Consider the following 27500-nt stretch of genomic DNA (forward strand, 5'->3'; position numbering starts at 1 on the left):
CTCTCTTACGCTTTCAAATAACTTTTTTTTTTTTTTTTATTTTTTTAAATTCTTTTAATTTTCCCCCTCCCATTCGATTCGGGACGTCAGACCCATAACCACACGCCTGCAAAAATGCAAGTAGTATATAAAGTAAATCTCATTTTGAGACTGTAAGCATTCAGCAGGGGAGTCTCTTGCTAACCCATGGCAGTGACCATGCTGGAAGGGTGGTGAGGTCCGAAGGAGAGGCTGGATGGAGGATGCATCGGTGTCGGTGTGGTCAGCATGTGGCTGGAGTGACTGAAAGGTGAAATGTGGCTGATGGAGGACATGTGTCTGGAGAGGGCGGCGGGGTTAAAGGAGCTGCTCTTGGGAAAGTCTTCAAGGTTGTCATGGACCTTTTTGCACTTTTTGGATTTGCTAGACATCTTTCGGTTTCTGGTCTGGATTCCTTCTTTCTTCATAGTCAGGGGTCTGTTAATCTAAACAAAAATCAATTATTTTTTTGTGCTTCCATCCCTTCTCCCCAAATCACCATGAGATTCATGTACCCCATGCCCCAGCCCAGCAGGACCAGCTGGTCACTGCCCGCCTCCTCCCCTGTACACACCATGTGCTATGGCTACCCAACCTCTCCATTTCCATCCCAAAATTCACATCCCTCCAGGAAATCCCAAGCTTGGTTGAAATTTCTGAAGACAAGACGACAGAAAATTGCTGGCAGAGCCACACAGGAGCAAAACATTCCCGAATAATTCACAGCAGCTGAAAAATTTCAACTATCTGCACATTAGGTAATTGCACTGTGTTTAGGTATGAAACCAATCATTACCTCCTGGAAATATTCCCTACAGACACCATCTCACCCTCAGGCTTCCTGTCTGATCTAAAACCATTAGCAAGAACTGCTGGGATCTCAGTGCTAGGAGGGGTCTCAAGCTTTCACAGCTCCATCAGGAAGCTGGGCAACTCTTCACAAAAGGAACAGGTATTTGTCTTATTTTTCTTCTTTCCAAAGATTTTCCCCTGATTGTCCTTTCTGATTTTCTTTAGCTAATCTGATTTTATTTCTAAAGGCTTACAGGCTTTTTAAAGGGAGGGCTGAAACAAGTATCTGTGCTGACCAGCAAAGCATTTTCTGCATGAATACAAACGTCTGTAGGGAAGATAAATATTAAATTCTCCTGAAACTACACAGCAGAAATGATCATCCATGCATCCATCAGGGTTAGGAAATGGTAGCAAAAGATCTGTTGGACTTCCTGTAAGAAACTCTTACTATTCTTATTACTTGAGGCTGTCCTGTGCAGAGCTAGGGGCTGGACTTTGGTGATTCTAGTGAGTCTCTTCCAACTCAGAATATTCCATGATTTTGTGATTCTATACTGAATAGAGAGCCAGCATCACAACATGCACTAGCACAGGTGACATGGAACTCCCACAAACCACACTTGGGAAGGGATTTATGCTTCCAATGTCCCTGAACAAACTTAAAAATCTGGGCTTGAGAATGCAAATGGGTCCTGCTTTGCCTCCTCTGAAGGATTTCACCTATAGCAGAAGGCAGCAAATCACCCTGAGGCTGAATAATTTTTTGTAATAAATGTGAGCACATGATGGTGCTGATGGAAATTCTACAAAAGGGAGAAAAAATGGATCCACTGTCCACCAGGATCTACTCTGAAGGACGGTGAAAAGATGTCCCTGCAAGGGTCCTGAGCATCTCTTTGTTCATAAGACCTTAAATCAGCACAAGAAACAAAGCACTCCCTTCTTCCAGATCCCAACAATTTCACTTGCTGCTCCTCAGCCCCTTGCTGATCCCTTTTCATAGCATGGGAATCCTTCCTGGATTTCTCTCCTCAGGGAGGCTGGGATAAAATAGCTCCCTGTTACATGCAAAAATGGAATTATGGGGAGAGGAAGGACCAGGCTCATCTCTGGTTTAGGCATCCCAGAGTTTTGTCATTCCAGTCTGAATTTGTGAACCCAGGCTCTTTTTACCAGCAGTGACAAGAGCCTTCACCTCACCTAAAAATGGGTGAATAAAGGGATGATTCCTCTGCCTCTGGATAAAGGGAGCTGGAGAGAGCAGCCCTGCTTGCTAACAGCTAAAGGTAGGAAGGAAGGATCAGCCCAACAAAAGCCACATGGCAGCAACAAGCAAAATTTAAAATGTTGTGGGTTTCCAAACAAAACATAACCAGCTTCCCTGGCTTTCTGTCCTCAGTGAGGGACTGAGGATGCACACACAAGGACAGCCCTTTGCTCCAGATAAGTGACTGGGATTGGAAAGATTTACCTGGCCAGTTTTAAGTTTTTAACAGGGATGTGTTGCCCAGGTTCAAAGCCAGGAAGAAGTCCCAAGTGAGCCCCATCAGGCAGCAACACTAGAGGAGGCCAGGAAGTGTCAATCCCTGATGAATCCAGCTCAGATTTGGGGAGGCACACACAGCCCCAGCCCCACCAGCTTCAAATCTGTATCATGACACAAAGGCTCAGGGGCAGCCAGAACCAATTTCCAGCTGAAGCAGCAAAGTTTCAAGTTTGGGAGCTGGTTGTGGCAAAGTGACATAAGCCTGGTGATGGGACTGGGGCTGTGCTGGCTCTTGGAACAAGCACAGGGTCCTGACCCTTGCCTGGTGGCATGTCCCACAGGACAGTGAACACTTCCCCAGAGCAACATTCTCTCCTGTTTCACTCAGTCTCTGAGAACAGGATGGCCCAGGCTACGATTTGATGTGAAACTCAAGGATAAAAACACTAGCTCTGTGTCAGGATGGTGACAAAGCCACAGCCAGCCCCACAGCTGGGGTCAGAGCTGCCATCCAAGCTGCTGGCTGGCCACATCATCCCAGTGTGAATGGTCTCACACCCTGAGCAGGCAACTAACCCAAGAGCCAAGGAGATAAGGACTCAGATAAATGTCAGGAACCAGCACAGTCAAAGCAGCAAGCTGAAAATTTTTTCCAGTGACTTCAAAGACCAGCCACAGCAGGGTTAAAGTGGTCCCCAAAACATCAAAGCCAAGGACCCATCTCTGTTTCTGGGGTAGAGAAATTAAAGACCCGGAGGGAAGACCTTCTCCGTGAAAATTAATTCTGATAAAAATGACAAACACATGCTAAATTAAAATTAAACCAGCCCAACGCATGTATATGAAATTCATTAATTTCAGATGGAGCCAATTAATTATGGGCAGGAATTATGCTCTTTGTTTTATCATATGCAAAATACTGACTGCTCTGCTCTTGGGACACATAGGCCTGCTTTAGGGTATTGTGAAAGGGGCCTTTTCTGATTAATTTTGCCAAAAATAATGGCAAATCACTCACTTCTATGGGCCCAGGCCAGCTTGCTGTGCACCTCCAGCAAGGTACACTCCCACCCATCCCTAAAGTGTGCAAAGGCTCTAAAATAAGAAGGATGAGAACCTCATATTCAACAGATCAAATCCAGGGGATAGTCTTAGCCATTCTGATCTTGCTCTGACTGAAGACAATGGGATTTTGCCATTGACCTCAATAAGGTCCTGTCACTGAAGTGGATTTATCCTTCAGACATAGTCATTACAATGTTGGGTTAATCTTCCAGGCTGGCTGTATCTTAGAAAGCACTCTGGGATGCCACGGGATGAAAGGCACCGTATCAATGTGAAATATTAGTCATTGTTAATACTGGTGTTAATGGAGCCGGCTCTTGTTGAAGTCAGTGGGAGGAATGCCAACAGCTTCACTAAATGCACCCCAAGACTATTATGATTATTGCTTATATCCTACTGACAAATGGGTTTGCTTAAGCTGTGGGAATCAACAGTAAAACAAACTGATATAGCTCCTTGAAAAAATTAACACCATGGAAAAAAAAATTAACCTTTTTACTGCAATCATTCCCAGTGTGCTCATAAAATCAGGGTAAGTTTCAAGATCAGACCATCCACTAAATATCCTAATGATGTTAAGGTCCCAGAAAATTTCATTAAACCCAAAGAAAAAAAAAAAAAAAACGGGGAGGGGGGTTGGATGAAACAGCAGACAGGAATTTGCTACAGCCAAGCCTGAAACAGGGTTAAGTCAACTTCCAAGCATCCAAAGACCTTCCACTGGCACTGGCACAACATCTATGCTGACAGCTGCTTGTGAGGGACATGCTACAGTCACCCTCTCTATTTCTGACCCCACCCCTGCTGGAAATCAGGAGATAATATAAACACAGGGGGCAGGACCACACTGCTCATCACAGTCATAACTAAAGACTTTACTAAGTACTTTACTAAATACATTAGTAAATACCAAATACTTTAGCAAATACTTTAAGAATTTTTTTTTTAATTATCTACCCACTGGATAGATAAAATCCAGATATGGATAAAATGGAGAAAATATGGAGAAAATCCATATCTGGATTTTAGTATCTTTGCCTGGTTAATTTGCTGCACACAGCAGCTCAGTCCTCTGGGGGTTTCATTTAAGCAGGATCCATTAATGGCGTTGCTCATAAGGCAAGATACTACTTGACTTTGGTAAGTAGCTGTGCTGAGCTTTTAAGCAGCTGTTGGTGTTCTTAATGAATATGAAAATGGTTCCAATGTGCTCAAGGCCTGCCCCATGTCACAAATTTCACAGCTGGATCGGCGTTTCCCTAAATAGTGGATCTAGAGGTCAATTCAGGCCAGCAAGATTTGCAGTGTTAGTACAAAAAAGAAAAGAATATTCTCTTGCAGGCACATTTCTGGAGAACCTCAGCACTCTGACACCAATCTAAACTCTTCAGGAGAAGATTTCTCCAGTCAGATGTCTACAATGGAAGTGGACACATCATAACTCATCATAAGCTATCTTTTGCAATCATGGGGGGAACTACATGTCTTCAAGGGGAGAAGTCATCCCATTGAAACACAGGCATCCACCAGCATCAACTGAGAAGAGCCTGTTTTCTTCAAAGGGCTTTGCTGGCTACAGGAGGAGCAGCTCCTTAGAGATGTCCCAAACTACACAATTTAAGTCCTACCACTGGTGGTTACAAGGCCAAAATGGAAACAGAGCACAAGCATAGATCCCCCTCAGTGAAGCTGGCTGACCTTGCTCCCTTCTTGCCAAGGAAATAGCAAGAGAATATTTTCTTGTGATGTTCTGAGAGTTTTCATTCTGGGTCCAACCCATTTGTTTGCAGTGATCACACAGAGTTTGATGCCAAGCTTTAGCTGCTACATGACACTCCAAGCATGCTGAGACACCTGCCCACTAAAGGGGTAAACACATTTTCCTTTTTTCCAAGAGAGATGCCTCCCATGAAACAGGTGAAAAATTAGCCTGGTTGTTTGTTGGGGCTTTTTCTACTTAATCAAAACTTGTTTACTCATCCTAAGAAAACCAAACAATGTTTGAAATAACAAATGGAAGGGACTGAGATACCACAAGGGTTGGATGCCCCATGAAACCCAATACGTCTTTGATGTGTTTGCATGGGTGGACATAAGGGCAAAACATAGCCCCAGATTTCCAAACCAAACACAAAGCAATCAACCACTAGTGGAAAAAAAAGCAGAGAAATTGCAAGTCTTTTCCTTCTTTTGACATAATAATTATTCTAATGCTACATGTGGAATGAGAGGAATAGGACTAGTCTTAAGTCTCCCTTATTAGCAGTATTATGCAGTGGAAGACTTTTCAGGTCCCTTTAGCTCTTTCCCTGGGGCACATATCCCTGGTTCCTGCAAGCTGGCTTTGCATGGAGATATTAGATTAAATCTGCCAGCCATTTCATTTCATTTTTCCTTCCCTTCCATGACAGATGCTTTAAAATTCACATCGCAGGTTGAGCAGACTCTGCAGCTCGCTAACTAAATCAAGTCCTTTTTTGGTTTGGGGCTCGTTTGCATCAACCAGCACAAACACAAGGCCTAAATAAATCATCTTTGGGGACAGGACAAAGGCAGCCACAAACCCAAGAATGATCTAAATAGAGTCTGGCACATATTTCTTTTTTTCCAGAGTTTGTATTTGCTGGAGGAACCAAGCTACGCATAGGAGGGGTATCGGCTTGCAGGACAGTGTGTTGTCTTTTCCAGCTCTCTGAGCCCAATCACCAGCAGATAATGTCTCTCTGTGTTGACCCACCCCTCCTTTCTTGGCTCAGGCATGGAAAAGCTCTAACATTACCCATGGACAGCCTTGTTTTATACCTCCCCAAGTTGGATAGGCTACGTTTGAAAGGCTGGCATCTCATCGCTCCAAACCCCAAGATCCCCAAAGGGATAACAGAAGTCTCGGCACCACCCAAGACTGGAAATCCTCAAGTTTAGGAAGAGTTTGGATCATTGAGCACCGAAGCTGAGGCCCCATTATTGAGTATTACAGTCACACTTACATTGTGCAGCTTGTAGTAGAGCCCACAGGCATTACAGACGGGATCGCCGTTGGCATTTCTCCTCCACAGGGTGGTAGTGGTGGTCTGACAGTTTGCACAGGACGTGCCCGCCCTCCTGGCTGCAGACTGCGGGAAGGAGGGAAAGAGAAAAAGAAGGGAAAAACACCCGGGTTAAAAAAAAAAAAAAAATTTAAAAAATGCAATCAGCAAAATTTCTGAGAAAGAAAACATCAACCCTGCAAGACTGACGCACATCAGCAGAGGCCTCCAGAAACTGACTTGTGAGAACAAATAATAATTGTGAAAAAAATCCCCAAGGTACTTTAATCCCAAATTATATGTGAACTGAATCAGGTGCCAAAGGACATCCTAAAAGTGAGTGCTAAACCTCTGATAGAACTCATCAAAATTAGCAGCGCTGGCGCAGCCCATTCCAGAGGGGAAAATGTTATTTAAATGCCAACATGTCTTTCCATCTTAATTCTCCTAGACCCCCCAGGGGTCTAATTCTGCAGTCAGGGCCTGAACTGGCAGTTGCTGGAGTCAAGGGCGTGAGTCACTCTGGCTGGGGTGAGAGCAGGGTGGGCAGCTGCTCGCTGGGCCCGACCGCAAGCACAGCCCGGTCCCGTAAATTCAGCTCAGCTTCAAAGGAGACAGGCTCCAGATCGGAAATAACACTGTGGCAAAGAGCTAGAATCCCAACTTTTTAATTACACCCTTTTCTCAGCCCAAACCTTCATGTTTATTTAAGGATTGGTAACAAGCCTGAAAGAAAAATTTGCCATTTCATAAAGGGGTAGGAACAAGGAAAGAAAGCTACGTGGCAAAGTGTATACAGAAGCTTTTTTTGTTAGCTGTGATAATGACTTAGCAAAGTCAAATTTAGCAAATTTGCTCCTCTTTCACATGCATAAATTCGTACTTATCATTTAAAAATGGTAACTTTAGCAAACAAATTGTCCTTCTGCCACTGAAGGAGGAACAGGAGTTTTGAGACTGCTGTGTGAGCGCGTATAGTGTTTGCGTGTGTGCAAATGCCTACAGCTACTAAAAAAAAAAAAAAAAAAAAAAAAAAAGACCTTTAGATCCCCATCCTATCTCTTCTTCATCAATATGACACGGTCCCAGAGCTCTGATTTCATCCCGATGCGTTGCTTTCAATGGGACTGCTCATGTGCTTAAAGTTAAAACATGTGCTTAAGCGATTTGCCAGATCATAGAAATGCTTGGCACCTTGCAGAACTGAGCCTTTAATGCTCTCTTTTGTGCTCTTACTGTTTCAAATTTACCCCTCACCCCACACAGCCGCACACTGTAGCACATCCAACATTTAAAAAAAAAAAAAAAAAAAAAGAAAATACCGCATCTTTGGATAGCGTACAACAAACCCAAAATGCAAACATGGACACTGGCACAGCCTTAGCATTAATACCAACTCCTGTTAGGTCATGTTGCAATTTTAATCATAATTGAATGCGGCGTAGGTGGAGAGAGGACGGGTTGGTTTTGCTTTAGATAGAAGATTTTTTTTCCTTTTAATTAGACAAAAAAAGGGCTGTCTAAAAAATAAATAAGACAATGCCCATGAGCACTAGGAAGCATCACAGAGGCTGATCTGACAGCAAGTGGCTCTCTCAGGCTGCCCGTAGGGATGGTTCCATTTTGCCCGACCATAAACCACTCTGAACCAAGCCAGTCCCAAGAAGGCCTTTAGCTGACTTCTCTGTGCTGATGACAAGCAGGAGCTGGGAACAGCACATAGGACTTGAAAAAATCCCAGAGCCAGCAAAGATGAAGCGTCCCACCATGAAGAGCAGAGCCCCGAACCGATGCATGCACTCCTGACCATGCCATGGACCCAAACTGGGGTCCCTTCAAAATCACCAGGATAATGAAACAACAAATGTGTTCCAAATGTAGCATGGAGACAACAGCTTGCAAAGCCAGGTTCTCACTAAAGAGCTGGAGAAGAGTCTGCAGCTCTCTGCCCCCAATCCTGACGTTCGGCATGCATGGCTCGGAGGGGCATGAGGCTGGATTGAGTCCCTTGGTGGCAGCTTTCCCCTTATCAGACCCAAAAATCAAGCCTAAGGAAATTTCTAAAAACCAGTGATATTTGACTCAGCCCACACAGGGGAAACATCCCCTTTGAAGATATTTGGGGTTTCTACACAGCGCTCGCCATAATTTCTCTTACAAGCGAGCGCGTTGAAAAGACACGCCTGGTCACCACCTCGCTGCCTTCAAACAAACTCTGACATTAAATAAGCAAATAAATCACAACATCTACTGTCTTCTCTAAAACCATTTCCAACTGCTGTGTTTCACTTACAAAAACTCAGCATCATTAGCCGAGTATTTTAATCTCTTTGGGTCCCAGGCTGCACCTTTTGTGCTGTACCAACTTCTACCGGAGACACGGCAGCGGGCAGGAAACAATGAATAATAACGCTATTGTAAAGCTCCCAGCAATGGCATCCACTGACGCTAATCACCGGCTCGGGCCTGGCCATGGCAGTAATGGGATGACTAATTAGCTGCCCCATATCATCTATAGGACCAAAGCCCGTGGCACAGCTGCCAGTGAGCAAAGGCACAGCTTCAGAAGCGCTAGCAGTGATGAGAAGGTGAAATTGAGGAGGTTGGAGGAACCAAGTGCTAATAAAGATGCTTAATTAAGGGGCATTTTCAGTGTCTGCCTTTACCCACAAAGCTCCAAGCATCATTTTCCTAAAATAAGGTTGCATGTGCATGGGCCTGCTGAGAAATTGGCTATAATCCTTCCAAAACCAGCTTGGCTTGACATGGGAACGGAGAGCTCTGCATGTGCATGGGCAGGGAATAGGAGAAAAACTAAAGGAGAATTTTATCTCAGCAGTGATGAGTGTGACAGGGACAGGAATGGCCTCCAGGAGGGCTGAAGACTTTTTAGGCAGTGATGGTGTGGTACCACCTGCGTGTTCTGGATCCCCCTGCCAACATCTCCACCTTACCCCTCGAGATGAAGCAGAGCTGTCTGAGCTCCAACAGGACTTCATCCCTGTCACCTAAAGGACACCCTCACAAAGACACCCATTGAATTTAACAAGGCTTGGGCTGGGTTCTCAGCATCCAAGAATTTATTTGCCTCCTCTCTCCCACCCATCAAATCCTATCATTAGTTTCAGTGCAGCTGTGATCAGAGCCTATGAAACCAGCCCAAGGTCATGCAGGAAACTTGTGGCAGAGGGAAGGAGCTGGATCCCCACCCTGAGCCTCCATCCACAGCCTTGCTCAGCCTGCCTGCCCCCACAGCAGGAGGGATCCACTCAAGCCACAGCCACACGCACGTCCACATCCAGGCACAGAAAATGCAAATGCAGGCCCAGCTCTAGTGCCTTTGGACAATTTTTGTTTTTTCAGAGGTTAGCAAGGGAAATAAATATAGGTGCAAACAGCACTAGGGATGTTTCTCTTTCTTTTTTTCTTTCTTTTTCCCAGGCAGTGCTGGGGGGAGGTGGTGGCAGGGGGGGAAGTAGAAAAATCAAATTTCACATTTAGCAAAGGCCACATTTAAAGAAGGGGAACTTTTTGCAACTTTAACTAAAATGCCCAAAGATTGAAGCGATAATACAAGACAGGGTCTCTCTTTACTTCTTTCCTTTCTTCCTCTTTTTTTTTTTTTTTTTTTTTTTTTTTTTTTCCCAAGAACGACCTTTTACTATGTATTTATTTATATAGTTCATTTTACATGTGCCGGGCTCGGGGTGACTCTGGACATTCTTTCGTGGTTCCATCAGACACTTTTTGAAAGCTCTCCCCCTCTTTCCAGCCGCTTTCCTATCCTGCCTCCCCCTCTGCTTGTTTGGATATGCTCAAGCTCCTGTGTGTTTGGACTGGGGAAACGGAGCTGTTGTTTAGGAGTTATCTCCAGGGCTCAGATATCCGGCAGCTTTTTCCTAGGAAGTTAACTTTACACATAAAGAGAGAACGAGGAAAAAAAAAAAAAAAACACTAAAGAAAACGAGGGCTGTGTGTTTAAGAGAGAAGGGCCGGGGGGAGGAGGAGAAGAGAACAAGAGAGCTGCCCAAAAAAAAAATCAAAATTCCAGCCTGTACTTCCCTCCCTAGAAAGCTTTTCCTTTTTTCTAACAAGGCTATGAAAGATGAGAGAGACAAATATTTTCCTATGCGGGAAAAGCCCGTATGGAGAGGCTTCACACACAGGAAGTTTGGCGGGGTAGAGGAGCAAACCCGCATCTTCCCCAAAACTCCCATGGCCAGACAGAGTTATTGCTGATGCCCCTCACAGTGCAGCCCTTCCTGGGAATGTACCCTGCAAATGCTTCCCAGAGCCAGAGGGAATAAAGCTGATACAATTTTTGGGTGTCTCACAGGTGAGGAAGCTGATCCCGACCCAAAAGCTGTGAGCACCTTCGAGGGGAACACGAGTGAACCAGCCCTGTCCTGCCTGTGGGGTCTGGCCATGCCAGGCACAAGCCTCCCCAGATCCATCCCTCAGATCAGAAATTCCACAGAGAGGCAAGAGCCACTTTTCCTCCACATTTTGAGCAGCCCCCAGGAGCCCTTCCACATCTTTTATCCTGACAAAACCAAATGCGCCTCGATTCGAAACATTCAATAACTTCCCAAGCAGGGACCATAATTTTTTCCCCCGCTTGATATATTTTTCCCCTTGTGGTCTGTCTGATTATTTGCCAAATACACTTTAACACATTTATTAGCCATGCCCACAGCTTCCAGACCTTTTTGTGGCTTCCAGGGAAATGCATGAACAGATCGCTGGGGATGCTGTAATGTGTTGCCTGTGCTTAGAACAGTCACCAGTCTTGTAACTATTATTTCAAACATTTACCCACGCATTTTGTCTTCCTCCAGCTTCTGTAGCCTGGGCACAGGCTTGGCTTTGCACACTCACCATCCTCTGCCTTGTGTCCCTGTGACACAGTTTGAGACCCAGATGGAACAGACATAAATACCAGTGGCACCAGGACCTGATGGTACCAGCTCTTTGCAGGACCAAGATCTGTCTTACACCCCAGTGACACCCAGGATCCAGTTTGGGTCCCTTCTCCATCCACCAGCCGAGGGGGATAGAGACATATTAAGAAGGGGACGGCAAAGTTTGGACAGCCCAGGAGAAATCCTATATTCCTGATAATCTCTTTGGTTACTATGAAATTATTATCCTGCCCTTAGGCCCTGGAAAATGCCACTGTCCTTGGGTCACCATCCAGAAGCACTGTGTGGAGTTGAAAACTCAGTTCTGGTTTACAAGAAGCCCTGGATCTTGATTTTTAAACCTGTTTTGCAATTTGCAAAAGGAGCAGATAACTGAGACCCACAGCAGCTGGGACCAGGCATCCCTCCCTCCCAGCCCACTGACGCAGTGGGACCAGCGGGAGCTGGCTGAGTTTCCCTGTCCATCCCGAGCTGCAGATAGGAAGCAAAAGTTGCAGAAGAAGGAGAAGAAAGAATAAAATAGAAGGAGACTCACCAGTCTTCTCTTGGGTTTGATCAGGGGCCGGTTCTGCCCGTTCATTTTGTGGTAGAGTCCACAGGCGTTACACAAATAGTGCCCAGTGCCGTCTCTTCTCCACAGAGGGGTTGAGGTAGCCCCACAATTTACACACTCCCTGCCTTCTGGAAACAAGAGAGCACATGGTTCACTTAGGGAAAGCAGAGATAAAAAGGGCTGGGGAAAGCCTCCCCTCCCCAAAAACCCCCACAGAGACCCAGCCATGCCAGACCCTGCCAGTGCCCCCCAAGCTCAGGATCTCCAAGCAAGGGTCCAAAGTAGTGACTGAGCAATGTCCCTGGCACTGTCTGGTGGGGTCTGATCCTGTTCCCCTCCGCAGCAGGGAAGAGGGATGGTGACAATGACAACCCAAATGCCATGGTGGCTCCAGGGGCTCTCCAGAGAAACTCTCACTCCTCCCACAGGACCCTCCTTTGGAGGAGTGGGGGGTCTAACAATTTCCCCTCACCTTGTGATTAAGGGCTTCTACAACTCTGGAGACCCCATGTTTCCAAAAGCACCAGAAAAACCTTTGCAGGCTTTGCAAGAAGCCTCCAGCCCTCTACACCCAAAATAATGGATACAGAATTTAAGTCCATGACCCCCTTTCTGATGTGTATGAGCACCCCAGTGTCACTCCTTGAGCACTCTTCCAGCTCCCAGGGACATTCATGAGCCTGGAGGGCTTTTTCTCTGGCCTCAGGTCAAACCACATCAAGGACCCCCAAAATAATCACAGATAACCCCCAAAATATCTCCCCAGTTCCAGCCGAGATATAATAAGTCCGACAATATCTGCTATTGATTAATTTGAAATTAAGCTTCCACCACCCAAAACTTTCAGAAGTTTTAGAACCCCTTCTGGTTTCCCCACCACATCTGCAGCCTGATGGTCCATGTGGCTATCTGGGATAGCAAACAGCCCCAAGCCTGCCTCATAAGTTCTTTCCCTCATTCTTCTTCTTTTTGGGCACCTCTTTATCCTCTCCCTGGCTATTGCAGGGGGAGATCTCCCCCAGCTCACCAGTTCCCAGCTTGGAGGAGGGAACTGGGAGGGTGCAGCCCCTGCCTCTCAGCTACTTTCAGGGGCTTGAGGTTACGCTGTGTCTTTGGTTTACTGGGGGAAGTTTTTTTGTACCTAACGTCAGTCGTGGCCCACCTGAGAGCAGTGGCAGACCTCAGCCGGGCAGATCAGAGCAGAGCCAGCTCAGCACAGAGCCGGCTCCCCGCTGCCCCAGCCTGTGCTGCCTTCGAGCAAGAGGCATCCGTGCCCTAACCACAAACAGCAACCGTTTTTCCAGAGCCTTTGCACTGAACCCCCTTCTCTCACACACCCCCCGCAACAACTACAACAACAAAAAATACATTTGAAGCTCTTTCTCCCTCTTTTATCCTGCAAAATCACCCCCTTCCTCCTTTTTCTCCAGCTCTAGCCCTCTTTGTCTGAGAGCTCCTAGCTTGCTAAAAGATCAACTTTTAAAGCGGAAAAAAATAGAGAGAAAGAAAAAAAATAGGTGTTGCTGCTGGGGTTGGTTTATCACGAACCGCAGATGTCTTTCTAGAAGGTAAAGTAACAGAAAGTGGCAAAAGGAAAACAAGAGGGGAGGGTGGAGGGGGGCCGGGACGGTTTGAAAATACCGCGCAGCCGGTGGGTGCCCCGGCGGGAGCTGCGGCTCGGCGGGCGCCGGGGCGGCCGGGGGATGCTCAGCACCGCCCGGGGCCACAAGAAACCGGTCCCTAGTCCGGACATAGCACCCGGTCCGTGCTGGGGCCAGGCGGGGAGCCGGTCCCGTTAATACCAGGTCGTTTTGTTCCCCTCCGGTTAAACGGGGCAGCCGCTCCCGGGCTGTTTGAGTCTCTGTCCCTCTCTTTTGTTTCACCCCATCTCTCTCTCTCTCCTGCTTTCATGTACAAAACATACAGGTCTGGGTTTTTTTGTCACTCTAACCGCATCCGGACTCTATTAAAGTTCCTGGCGCTGGATAAACAATGCAACTGTCGCGTGCAGCAGTCTGAAAATAATTGGATTAGCTCAAACATATCAGCTAAATAGAGACAGTCCCTGCTCAGACAGACAGAGTAAATGTCACCCTGGAAAAACCCTGAAAACTGATCTCATTCATGCCAGGCAACCCCGCAGCAGCCTCCTCGGAAAAACAAAATAGAGAGAAAAAAAAAAAAAAATAAAAGGGGGAAAAAGAGTTTTGACTAATCGCCCTTTCCTCTGCACACAAACACACTCCCCTCGGCTCTCTCCCACCCCTCCAAGCCCGGTGTGTCCAGCCGGGAGCCGGAGCCGCGCAGCCCTCGCGGGTGCGCACAGAGCTGGGACGCTCCAGGTCCCCGCGGCAAAGGCGGCCAGGGGAACACTTTTGGGTGTTTTTTCATTGTGGGTGATCCAAAGCCCCTGGCACGGAGCTGGCTGGGGCTGGGGGCTGTGTGGGCGAACTCTCCTCACCGCCCCGGGGAAAACCCTCCCGCATCTCCGGGCGCCGCATGGGAAGAGGCCCTGGGAAGAGCGAGGCGGAGGGCGGGCGGGGGAAGTTGGCCGGGATTTAGCACCATTATTAAAATACAGAGAGATCACTAATGCTGCGGTTCCCTCGGTTTCGCTTCCTCCCCGGGCGCCGCAGCTGAGCGCACCGTGGGCGCCGGAGGGGCCGGGTCGCCCCCGGGACCGGAGCCCCGCGGCACCGGGTGGGTGGTTTGGGTTCCCGGGCCTGGTTCTAGCCCCAGCCAGGGATGGACAAGGGGGAATTTGGTTGTAAACCTAGCAGAGCATCCTGTGGGGAAGGTGAAGTGTCGTGTGTCAGCCCTGCTGCTCATCACAGGGATGCTTGAGCACATGTCTTTGCGCGCAGCGGGGAGCGAGGGCTCAGCCCCATCCCTGTGCCCCCACTTTTCCCCCACACAGCTTCCTCTCCCGAGCAATGGGGACGAAGAAGCTAAAAGCCCTACCTGTGCTTGACCGTGCTTTTGGTCGCGATTTACACCCAAACCCGGTTGGCGATCCTCCTAAGAGGCTACTGGGGGGAAAAAGTCCAGAGCCATATTCTGGGACATACGGCGGGTAGGTAGTGATGGGGTGATGAGCGGAGGAGGTGGCTCCTCCTAAAGAGGCCATGCTGCTCCGAGAGTGAGAGGACTCCAGCTTCATGGTATCGGCCAGGGACACCTGGTATTTGATGCATTCCTTCTCGTCCTGCCGGGTGGAGCCGGTGGAGCCGGGGGTGGAGATGGACGGATCCGGGGACACATCTTTAGGAGGGGTCGGCGGGAAGGTGAAAAGGTGCGGGCTGGAGTGGCCGGCGGATAAAGTGGAAGAGGAGGCGGGTGGGTAGACGGAAAGGGGTCCCGGTGAGCTGTGATGGATGGAGGTCTTGGAGAAGGGGCTGAGGTTCCAGGGCGAAGCGCTGTGGTGGCTGCTCAGCGCCTTGCTCCCGTCCAGCCAGGGCAGCGAGCCGTGCAGCAGCGGGGGGCGGCACACCTGGCTCCCTGCTCGGAGAAAACACGGAGACACGTCGGTCACATCCCTCTGCCACCCTGGCAAAGCCGCCCGTGGGGGTCCCGGGACGTGCTTCCCCCACCAGCACCCCTTGTCCTTCCCAAAGAGCTCAGTGTGCGGGGGAAACAAGGAAAATTACATCTGATGAGAAACCCCGTTCCTCTTTTAAAATTAAATTTTAAAAGCTACAAGATCACGGATGGCAGTTCCGATCCTGTCGAGGAACAGGTTTTGGGGTCGGGACCCTCCAAGCAGGGTGCCAGCCCTGTGACACGGGATTTGGAAAGCTCTGCTTCACTCTCTCCGTTTTCCAGGCAATCCCACGAAGACTTTGAAGCAAAGATCCTGCGTGAAATTGCCAAGTCCCGACTGTAGAATTATATTTTTTTCTTAGCTGGAAATTTTTTTTCCGAACAGAGCCGTGAGCTATAAACCCTGGGAATTCTCTGGTCAAAAGAAGAAGACCAGAAAATGCCCACAGACATGATAATAACCTCTGCAAAGGGGCTGATAAACTTTGCAAACCACTCAGTTTGACTTTTCTTCTTTTACAAGACCGCACAGAAATGTTAGACGGCTTTTTCGCGATATTATGGCACACACAGAGGGTACCAACTGCCTCAAAAGAAACGCTCCATACCCTTCTTGTGACAAGGGACACGTCACTTGTATTTTAAAATACAGACCTGGACTTTGTGGGGGGAAAAAAAATCAACTAGATTTCCGCAGTCAAATCTTTTTCCCTTTGGCTATAAATGTTCCTAAGGGCTAATATTTTAAATTATTTTCGACCCTTGCTAAACAAATAGAAAAATACATCCAAATAATCAAATCTAGCCAAATCTCCAGTGACTTGAGCAAATGGCTGTAAGATGTAAAACACAGTTATTCAACTGGAAGGGAGCAAGTTTGTGCCTGATGATAAAGTCCTGGGAAGTCTCTGACACCTAGAGATCCTTAACCTCTGTAGGCATTGTGATATGTGTATAGAGATTGCTAAATATACAGAAGGAGAGATGCAAACTCGGATGTACAGAGCAACAGATAGTTATAGGGTGGACACATACGTTTGCATGGGAGCTCGTGTGTGTCTAGAAAAGCTCCAAACTGGTTTTCACCATACCAGGCACTCATGAACAATACCGAAAGTCGCTGCTCAAAAGGAAGGGAAGGTGGGTTATACGAATAGAAAGGGTCAAGATTCATTATCTTCTCCAGGAAGTAGCATAGTAAATAATATTCAGGCTAGATCAGAGAGACCGCATTTCCACTTTCTGCTGATATATTGGGAAAAAAAGAAATGAAAAGGGAAGAAAAGAAAGAAAGGACAAAGGCTGCTGATCCTTAAAAATAATTGTTTTAAAGGGACTAATAGCAGAACAATGCAGTTACTGAGCGGAGCCTAATGCAGGCTCACACTCAACAAGTTGCTGAGGGCTGGGAGCAGACTCCTGAACCCGCTCGGCTCCATCTCCACTCCGCTCATCCCATTTTCTCCACGATTTTCGGGTTATTTCCACTGCAGACCTCGGGGATTCAGATTTTGCCACAACAGAGATCACTGTCCGGCTTCACAAACCACTCTCTGTCCTTTCCCTCTTTTTTTTTTTTTTTTTAATTTTTTAAATTTTTTTCCTTATTTTTTTAAATTATCCAGGTAAACTCCAGTTATAAATACTGAATCTCTCCACTTCTTCATAAAAGATGGCACCAAAGTGCCAATCCCTCCATGGTCCTGGGCCCCATCTGCCCCAGGTATTTCACCTCCTTTCTAAGAGCTGTGACCCAGGAACAAGATTCACATGGTGGATCATTACCTTCCTGCAGGACCCTGAGGACGACACACCAGGTCTGATACCTAATTACACCACGGGCCATATTTTTTTAGTTTCTTTCTTATTTTAAGCCCACGCCGTGATGCTGCCCTGGGTGTGCGCACTAAACTTTCGTCCCAAGCCTAACGAGCTCACCAAGTGCGAATTAAATAGCCCAAGCGTGAGGACAGCGGGGTCATTTTCACACCCCTGCTCTCCAGCTTGCTTTGCTTCCCCAGAGCAGCTTAATCGTGCAAAAACTAAACACAGTATGAAAACACTAACTGTTAACCTAATTAAAGAGAGGGGGGAGAAACCAAAGCGAAAGAGAAGGGGGCAAGAGGAAGATGAAAAAGAAAGAAATAGAAGGAAGGCGAGCAAAAGGGAGAGGGAAAGAAGAGAGAGGGAAGGGGGATGTGAGATAAAAAGAAAGGATGAGAGAAAGAGAGAAAAAGTTAGAAAACTTAAAAAAAAAAAAAAAAGTGAAAGAAAGAAGAAAGAAAGGAAGGAAGCCTGAATTTTTATTTATCTCAAATAAGCCAACCCCAAAATCCACCCGTGACGTAGTTTCCCCGCCGGCAGGAGAGGGTCTGCCCGATAGCAGCGGGGGGCTCGGAGCCACCGGCACCGGGACAGGAGCGGGGGAAGGAGCGGGGCTGGAGCGGGACAGGAGCGGGACGGGAGCCGGGGAAGGAGCGGGACAGGAGCCGGGGAAGGAGCGGGCACTCACCGTGGTGGGCCGTGGGGTATCTCTGCACCGTGGCTCTCACGGAGTTGCCGTAATACGGCGGGACGGGGTTGCCTTGTCCGTCGATATTAAAAAGTACATCCACTTCCTCGGCGAGAGGATACTGCGTGGGATCCATGTAGGTATGGCCAAGCGAGGGGTGATGCGAGTCCGGGTGCTGCCCATTGAGCACGGCCGGGTGGTGGTGGCTCACCCACCGCGGCTGGTCCGTGGACACCTCCATCTTCAGCGCTCTGCTCTGCCGCTGCTCTTCCTCCTCCTCCTCCTCCTCAGCAAGGCGCGGAGGGTTTGAGATCGGAACGGGAGACGCTGCCGGACTTATGCAGGGCGGAGGGGAAAAGTGCTCGGCGAGTTTGTTTGGGGATGTCTCTGGTTAGGTTTGGTTTAAAGTGGAGGGAGTAGGGGTTATGGTGATAAACGATCGATTCCAAAAAAAAAAAAAAAAAAAAAAAAAGGAAAAATAGTAAAATTAAAAAAAAGGGGAGAAAAAAGGGAAAACAGAAAAAAAAATCTCGGGGGAAAAATTTCTCTACGAAGCGAGATCCCCTCGTTTCTTCCGCTCTGTTGCAGATGTTTCTCTTCTTTGATCACCTGTAACGAGAAAGAGGAAAGGGAAGGAGCAGAGAGAGAGAGAGGGAGGGAGGGAGAGAAACGTACTTGAGAAGTTCTGAACTTTAGCACCTGACTTTTTAGGCAGGAGAAAACCCATCCCATCCCTCGGCAGCCATCCCTGGGAAGCGCCTGCTCTGCCCTGGACCCACCTCTCCCAGCGCCTCTTTCTCTTTCGCTCTCTCCCGGCTCGGAGCGGAGCCCAGCAGCTCCCACCGCGCTCCTGCCGCCCAGCTCTTACTTTTCCTTGAGTTTGGGGTGGGTTTTTTGGCTTTTTTTTTTTTTCTTTTGCCGTCGCAGTTGTTTGTTTATTTTTTTATTTGCTCCATTTGCACCTGAGAAGCTCCAGTGGCTTAAGCCGGTGAGAACTTGTGCCATTCGCTGCTGCACAGCCCAGAGTCACTTTGATTGCTCATTAATTATTATGCAACCGAGGAAGGGGGGAACAGGGGGTAAAGAGAAGGGAGGGAGAGGGGGGAAATCGAGGAGGGGGTAAAGCGATGGGAGAAGAGAGTGGGGGCGAAAGGAAGGAGCGAGGAGAAAAGGAGGGTGGGGAGAGGGAGGAAAAAGAAAAAAAAATAAAAAGCGACAAGTTGCTAAAGAAATTCCGCACAAACCTTGGTGGAGAAGCAGTATGTGACCCAGGAGGGATGAAGCTGAAAGTGCTTGATCAGATCAGATTGTGCTCGCTCGCCCTATTTTTTTCCCTACTTTTTTTTCCTCCCTCTCTCCCTCTCTCTCCTTTTTTTTTTTTTTTTCTTTTTTTTTTCTCCTCTTTTTTTTTTTTTTTTTTTTTTTTTTTTTTTACAGGGAAGGCATTCTTTCTGAAAGGAGCAGGATGGCGCCAGCCGGCTCAGTGCTTACAGACAGCTGTGGCGAGACGCAACTTAAGGAGGTTCCAGTGTCATAAGCCGGGGGGAGGCGGAGCCGGAGGAGGGGACCGGCCGTGCGCTCCGGCCGGCCCCGAGCTGCCCCCGCGGGAACCCCCCGGCGACAAACTTCTGCTCCTTCTCCCCACTCCTCCTTTTTTTGTTTTATTTGTTTTTGAAATTTTTCTACTTCTTTTTTTTTTTTTTTTTTTTTTTTTTTTTTTTAAGGGGGAAATTAAGTTTTCCCGCTGTCGCAGAAACTCTGCGAGTGGCCAGCCCGGAGAGACGGGGAATGGAGGGCACGGGTTGGCCTCTCCGGAGGACAGCCCGGGGGATGCCAGCGGGCCCGGAGCCCCCCGGGAGCAGGGATGCGCCGGCAGGTGCAGGACCGGGGGGGCTCCCCCCGGAATAAAGCTGCCTCCTCCAGCGGCGCGGCTCAGAAAGGATTGCTATTGCTATTTTTAAGGATACAAGCGCGCAGAAAAGGCCGGGTTTGTACGCTCGGTTTGGGTGGGTTTAGGGATTTTTTCCCCCTTCTCGCCCCTCTGGGGACCCGGGGCGGGCGGGGGCCGCGGGACGGGACCGACGGGACCCCCGGGCCGGCCCCGCCCCCCGCGGGCTCGGCCAATGGGCGGCGAGCAGGAACTGGGCCGCGGGCCCCGGGCGGCGCTGATTGGCTGAGAGCCCGCGCCCCGCCGGCCCCCGGCGGCGCTGATTGGCTGAGGGCCCGCGGCCCCGCGGCCGCTGCGTTGAGCCAGGGCATCCCCTAGCGGCACCCCGGGGTCATCCCCGCGGGAACGGCACCGGGACACGGCGGGGAACGGGGACCGCGCAGGGGGAAAGGGGAGAACCAGGGTGGGAAGAGAGAGAGACACAAAAGGCATGGAGAGAAAGGAAAGACGGGGGGAAAAAGAAAAAGAAGGAAAGAAGGAAAGAAGGAAAGGAAAGAAGGAAAGGAAAGAAAGAAAGAAAGAAAGAAAGAAAGAAAGAAAGAAAGAAAGAAAGAAAGAAAGAAAGAAAGAAAGAAAGAAAGAAAGAAAGAAAGAAAGAAAGAAAGAAAGAAAGAAAGAAAGAAAGAAAGAAAGAAAGAAAGAGAAAGAAAGAAAGATAATATAAATTTTTTTTAGAAGCACTAGAACAAGTCACTCACTGCTGCTCCGCACGCTGTGTCCGCACGCCGGCCGGAGCGCGTCAGCCGCGGTGCGGGAGGCAGCGGCGCTCCGGGGTTTTTATATCGAGGGGTCTCGTTAAAAACCGAGGCTCCGCAGCTCCGGGGCCAGTGCCCCGCCGGGCTGGGCTCAACTGCGGCCGGGAGCCGGCTCCCGACAGCGGCGGAGCCAAGCCTCCCGTCGGAGGATGGATGGATGGATGGATGGATGGATGGATGGATGGATGGATGGATGGATGGATGGATGGATGGATGGATGGATGGATGCTTCAGATCCTCGAGGGCTCCCGTTTTAAGCCCGAGTTTCAGCCCCCGGTGCAGCCCATCGCCGTTGGGCGTGGGGACAGAGGTTTCACGCGTGAAAGATGCGCTGTGGCCATGCACATATATGTATATATATTTTAAAAAGAAGCCGACCAGGACTGGTATAAGAGCCGTGACCCAGCCACGCGTTGGGGTCGATGTGGCCCCGCCGGGGAGAACCGCAGAAATGTGCGGGTGAGGAGCGCGGAGGAGCCGGGAAGGGGCTGGCAGGTCACCCCCAGCCAGAACTGTCCGCGGACATCGAGCGGGCATCGAGCCCGGGGCAGTTGGGAACAGCATCAGGGGGAAGAGGGGAAGAAGGAGAAGGGAGGGGGATGCTCATGGCCCTCCCCGAGCCGGGGGCTTTAACCCACTCCGGGAAAACTCGTGTTTCCTCTCTCCCCTAAGAGGAGTCGCTTTGCCGGCAGGGTTTTTATTTTGCGGGGTGTCCCCTCCTTTCTATGCTCCAGGAACTGGGGTGCAGAAGGAGGAAACGGAGGGGAAAACGGCGCGATTTGTCCTGATGCACTTTCCGGGATGCCCCTCGGGGGTGTCCCAGCACCAGGGTGGTCTCCTGCCCACCCCTCCTCCTCCGGGAGTGGGGGATTCCTCGGAGAGAAGGACAGTGAAGAGGGGAGCGACGATGAGGAGCACAAACTTTCCTCTTTTCGACATCCCTCTCCCCAACTTCAAGCATTTTATGGACATGAGCAGGAAGTGTCTCCCCGGGATTTGCCTCCTCATCACCGCTCCCCAAATTTCCTCACAGCCCAAGCGCATCCTGCGGGTCAGAAGGGTTTCCGACACTTGGGAAAAGTCACTTTATGTCTTTTAGCATTGTGGGGGCCTTAATGCGAGCTGAGATCTCCGGGCAGGTGAGCTGAGATTCCCACCCCCTCTCCCTCCGGCGCTTACAGCCCTGAGACCTACAGCCGTGGGATCACAGGAGGGGAATTTCCATCCAAAGGTCACAAAATTGCTAAACCATTGCAAAACGTGCCTTTAGCCCTGTCCGGAGGTAGTGAGGAAACGGCTTTCCTCCAGCTGTTTGGAGGGCAAAATAAAATTAATAACGTAAGAAATAATATAAATAAGTGAAATAAAACAATAAATCAACAGCTACACCACGTCCCACCAGTGGCAGGGGGGGGAAAGAAATAGGAACAGACTGAGGGTCCTGCCCCACAGGGATGGCACGGTGCGACCTGTTCCCTGCCTGTCCCTCGCAGCCACAGCCCCCGCTGCGGGAGGAGGACACCCACTTTTAAATCTAGTTTGCTTAGGCTGTCCCTTTATTTTCAACCCGTCCTCGATAGACCCGATCTTCCTATCCCCCTCCCAGCCGGGATGAAGTCGTGGTGGGGAGGGTAAAAACACCCCAAAAAAAACCACCCAATTAAAAAAAAAATAAAAAAGAAAATGAGCAAACCCATCGTTTTCCCTGTCTCCTCGGATTATCCTGTGATCCCCGGGGATTTCGAGAGGAGCGCTGGCCTTGACCGTCCTTTTCCCAGGCTGTGGCTGCAGATCCATCACCTCGCCCCCCACCCCCCGGCAGCCCCCAGCAGGGTTTCTAGTGACAGCTCGGCGTTAATAGGAGCCCATTGTTGGAGCAATTAGCCCCAAGCTCGCCAGATAAGGGTCGGGGGCTCGGGGGTTAATTCTGCCGGGGGTGGGGGCAAGGAGGGGGCTGCGGGGAGCGGGGCTCCCCTAGCTGGGGAAGGGATGGGGGGAATGGGGATAATGCTGCCTCTAAAAGGTCACTAGAAAACGTTTTTATTGTCACTTAGAGATACAAAAAGAGGGAAATAAAGAAAAAAAAAAAAAAAAAACAAACAGATAAAATCAACAACAACAAAACCCCAAACTTGGTGGGATGGGACAGCTCCCAGCCCGCCGCTCCCCTAAAAATGACCAGTCAAAGGGCACTAAAGCTGCCGCCCCTCACCCCCCTTTTTTTTTTTTTTTTTTTTTTTTAGATCTCCGTCGGATCTGCCTGTGAAAGCAGGTACAGGCAAGGTGGTTCTGGAGCCGGGACCCGGGGCCAGCGGCTCCTCCGCCCTCGCTGGTGCCCACCGCCGCGACTGGCACCTCGGGGCGGGGACAGGCAGCCTCCCCTTTCTCCCCCCTCTCCTTTAGCCCCCTTTTAAACGACAATTGACTGAAAGGGGATTAAGTTACGTTTGTCGGGCTGGGCTTTTTTTTTTTTTTTTTTTTTTTTTTTCCTCCTAGGGTACCAGAATAGTACAGGTAAAGCTGTACAAACAGCCGGGAGCGAGGAATCGGGGGGTTATGGAGAGGACACGGCCCAGGGCAGAGCTCCGAAGATTATTATTAAATTTTTTTTTTTTTTTTTTTTTTTTTCCTGTGTATAGCAACTTGCTCTCTTGCCGAGGGAGAGAGACCCAGGGTTGTGAGCCCGTTGCCACCTCCCCGGCTGGGGCAGCCCCTCGCGGGGCACGGAGCCTGCCAGTCCCCGGGACGGCCCCGCTGGGAGGCTGCTGGGCTCTGGTCAGGCTGCTGAGATAATTTCGGGTTAAACAAAGGGCTGAGAAAAGGGAATATTTTGTTTTCGTCTTTTTTTCCCCTCCCTTAGTGAATTAGGCAGGAATTATGATCGACTTCCCCAAGGCCACCCCCCTCCTTTATCATTTAAACGCTAATCAGCATCCCTCCAGCTAGAAGCTGGGAAATTAAAATAAATAATAATAATAATAATAATAATAATAATAATAATAATAATAATAATAATAATAGTCAAAAAGAAAGAGAGACTGGCATTTCTGCCTCTCCCCTTTCCCATCCTACATGAACCTTCCCTTCCGCTTCGAAACCAGCCACATGGGTGGTTTTTCTTTTTTTTTTTAATCTCTGTCGCTCTCTTTTTTCTTGTTTTTTTTTTTTTTTTTTTTTTTTTTAGATATGTACGTACATATTTCCGTTCTTTTCTAATAATTCAGTTATCTCCCCTTCGTGAAGATCGAGAGGAAACATAAACACGCACACAAAGAAGTGCCGAGCCATGCAAATTCAAAGAGAGAACAAATCATCGGCTGATTACGCCGGGTCCAATTTTTTCTCCCTTCGTGCACCACCACCCACCACAGACACACACACACTTTTTTTTTTTTTTTTTTCAGCGCAAATGATGCTATTTGATGGAGGGGTGGGAAGAGAGAGGGGAAAACCCTGCTCTGCCGTAGAAAAGAAATTCGAAGAATTAAAATTGGGAGGAGAGAAACTGGGACTTTTCTTTCCCTCCTCCCCCCCCCCTCCTTCTTTGAAGCTGAGAGAAGGGCGACTGCCCCGGGACAGGAGTAAAAAAAAAAAAAAAAAAAAAAAAAAAAAATCTGAGAAAGATCAAAAACCGGCTCCGCAAGTCCCAGGGGCGACCTCTCCCCCCGACACATTCCCCAAAGTGGAGAGGAGCCGGGCAGAGGGAGAAGGGGAGGGGGACTCGTGTCACCCCTGCTGCCGGTGCCCCGTCCTGCTCCGGCAGGACCCAGGCAGGTCCCAGCTCCCGTCCCTCCGCAGACAGCCCGGCTCAGCTCAACCCGGTGAGTCCCTTGTCTCCCTTCCCCCTCACCTTTTCCTTTCTCAGACAGCAAAAGTGCACTTTGGCAAGGGGTTCTCCTTCTCCCTTTTATTCCACCGCCCAATTTTACCCCGTTCTCCCCTTTTTTCCCCTCTCCCGGTTGCGGGAGAGGCTCCCGACCCTGGAGAGTGCTGGGCACCGGGCACCGCTATCGCTGCAGGGAGCTGGGGCAGCGCTCCCGAAAGGCTTCGACCCCACGAATTAAAAAATAAGAGAAGAAAAACCCAGCATATCGCCTGAACAGCCACTCCAAATTACGGCGAGGTTAAAGAAGTGCTCAATAGAGAAAAAAATTGAAAATAAAAAATAAGAAGGAGGGAATGGGGGGAGCCGGTGTGTTTCGGGTTTCTCGATTTTGCTTTATCTCCCAGGACCGTTTTGAGCAATAGATTTGAAGGCGGATTGAAAGCACCTTGGGGACTTTAAACCCTGCAAGAGCTGTTTCCCTCGCACTCCACGGAGAAGGTGAAGCTGCCGATGTGTTTAAGGAATCTTTTTGTCTTTTTTTTTTTTTTCCCTTCCCTTTTTAAATTTTTTTCCCCGCAAGCAGAAATTACCCTGGGATTTAGGGAAAAAAAAAATTAAAAAAACCAACAAAACAAAAAAAAGCCACAAGTCCCCCGCCGGCTGGCGTGAGAGGAGGCGGCAGAACTAACAGCAGCTCCTTGGTGAGACGCAGGGGCATATCCCGACCTCCCCGGATTAAAACCGGAGCGATTTACTCCGGCAGGCGCCCGGCTGCTGTCAGAGCCGTCCTTGCACCCCCCAAAATAAACCCCCCGTGCCCGCAGACCCCGCACGGTGACAACACACTCCGCAGATGTGGGGCTCGTATTTACCGTCAGAGGCTCCAAAATTCAAAGAGTACCGAGAGTGTCAGAATGCGCACGGTTTCTTTTCGCTCTAAAGACAGGGCTGCCGCTCCCCAAATTCCCCTGAGGAGCACGTACAGGCACCCCGAGATGCTGTCCCGCCCCCGGCCAAGCACAAGGCGATGCCCTCCGCATCCCGGGGGGAGAGCAGCCCCCAGCAGGGAGCTCCCCCTCCTCCGCATCCCGCTCCCTACCTGCCCCTGCCGGGAAAAACATTCTCGTCTTATTTTCCCCCTTGAAATTAAAACGCTCCCCTCGGCTCTGTAAAAGAAAATTCACATCCCCGGGAGATGGAAGCGCTTCGCCCCAGCCGGGAGCAAAATGCCGCGGCAGGGTGGGGGTAGACCTTCCCTCTGCCCTCCTTCCTTTCCCAGAGCCTGTTTCTCCTTTCCCGGGGCCCCCAAGTTGCCGGGACCCTCTCTGTCCCCCTGTCTGTCCGGGGACTCATCCCGGGGAGGTGGGACCCGTGTCCGCCTCGCCGGAGCAGCAGCCCCTGCCCGCGGCACCGGCAGGTCCCGGCTCCCCTCTCCGCACCTGCGGCCCATAAATAATGGAGAAAACAAGCAGGGCCGGTGGTTATTAATTATCCGGTTTCATTAAAATCCGTCACCCGGAGCCCGCTGCCTGTGTACGGACACGTGAAGGTAAAAGGAGCTGGAAGGGATGGATGGATGGATGGATGGATGGATAGATAGATAGATAGATAGATAGATAGATAGATAGATAGATAGATAGATAGATAGATAGATAGATAGATAGATAGACAGATTTTTCTCCTCTTTCTGTTTTCAAAACGCTCGATGACAGAAAATATGTATTTTTGACAGCACAAGCCATTCCCATTGCTCCCTCCTGAAACATCATCCGCGCGGTTTGGAGGGTAAAAAATCCTCCTACAAGGCGGGGAAGGAGGAGAGAGACTTAATGCAGGGATGCGGGAGAGAGAGGAAACTCTCCCCTCTCCTTCGGGCCCCGGTCCTGCTGGAGCCCGGCCCGGCCCGGCCGCGGATCCCCTCGGCGGGACCCGGAGCCGCCTCGGAGCGGAGCCATCTCCCTCCTCATCCCAGCCTGCCTCAACCACACACCTCTAGGGTAGCTCTGCTTTGCGTTTCTAAGGTATGAAAAGGAGAAATATCTGCGGAAAATCTCCCGAAGTAGATTCTGTTAGAAGCACCGTATTCTTGTTATGTATTATACACAGATATTTTTAACCTGAAGAGATAGACTACTACATATGCAGGATATATTTTATATTATATAGCACATAAGAACCTAACAGAATCAAATCGAATGGGAACTATTCGCGGGAAGAGCACAGAACCGCAGCCATCGGCACACGCCTGCCTGCATGAATATCGCTGTACACGGAGTACATGGGCCCGGATATACAATATAAATATACACAAATATATAGATGTATTTATAAGCACATAGGTAGGCAGCCAGGCACAGAAAGGCCCCGTATTTCCCTCAGATATAATTCCATTCCCGTCCTCAGATTAATATTTCTCGTCCCAGCTATGTCAGCGCCGTGTCCCATCTCCCAGTCCCCGCCACCCCAGCCTCACTCCTTTGCCCCCAACACCCACGGGTAAAACATCTTCTTCTCCCCAGCTTCCCAAAAATCGCTCCTTTACGGACCAGGGGGCTTTCCCCAAGGTCACCGAGAAAACTCGGCTCTCCCCTCCATCCACCCTAAGCAATAAAGGGAGGTCGGGGCTGAGTTTCAAATCCTTTGAGCCGAGCTCCGCATCCTAATGCCCTCCACGTGGAGAAGGAGTAAAAGGAGGATGAATTAAAACGGAAAAAAAATGAAAGGAAAAGAAGGAAAAAAAAAAAAAAAAAAGAAAAAAAAGAAAAAAAAAGAAAACTGGGGGGGGGGAAAAAAACAAAAAAAGGAGGAGGGTGGGATGGTGGGGACACACGGACAGACAAATCGGTGTCCACTGACCTGGGCAGATGCTTTTGATTTTGTCCGGTTCCGCTGGAGCGCTCAGAGCAGCAGTGCGGGAGGAGCGGAGCCGCTGCTGGCATGTCGCAAGCTCTCACCGAGGGGGAAAACCTGGGGGAGCCGCATCCTCCGAACGCCCACCCTTGCCCTCCTCCTCCTCCGGGCTGGGCTGAAGATCAGAGCTCTTCCGGGTTGGGA

The 27500-nt window shown here is 49.4% G+C and overlaps 1 protein-coding gene across 5 annotated transcripts; it reads right to left on the reverse strand.

Annotated features, from left to right (window-relative positions):
• On the reverse strand, positions 1 to 27500 carry GATA3 (GATA binding protein 3). Of its 5 annotated transcripts, none has more exons than XM_056481940.1 (6): positions 27303 to 27500; positions 17918 to 18526; positions 14827 to 15363; positions 11848 to 11990; positions 6352 to 6477; positions 1 to 464 (listed from the first exon to the last, which is right to left on the reverse strand). In XM_056481940.1, exons 2-6 carry the CDS (start codon positions 18156 to 18158, stop codon positions 180 to 182), a joined length of 1332 nt encoding a protein of 443 aa, XP_056337915.1. In that variant the 5' UTR covers positions 18159 to 18526; positions 27303 to 27500; the 3' UTR covers positions 1 to 179. The 5 variants fall into 5 exon arrangements, with proteins under 5 accessions (XP_056337915.1, XP_056337913.1, XP_056337914.1 ...); XM_056481938.1 differs by having other exon boundaries at positions 11848 to 11993; XM_056481939.1 differs by lacking the exon at positions 27303 to 27500 and adding an exon at positions 19162 to 19591.

This window comes from Oenanthe melanoleuca, chromosome 1A, assembly GCF_029582105.1.
Source record: "Oenanthe melanoleuca isolate GR-GAL-2019-014 chromosome 1A, OMel1.0, whole genome shotgun sequence".
Lineage (NCBI taxonomy): Eukaryota > Metazoa > Chordata > Aves > Passeriformes > Muscicapidae > Oenanthe > Oenanthe melanoleuca.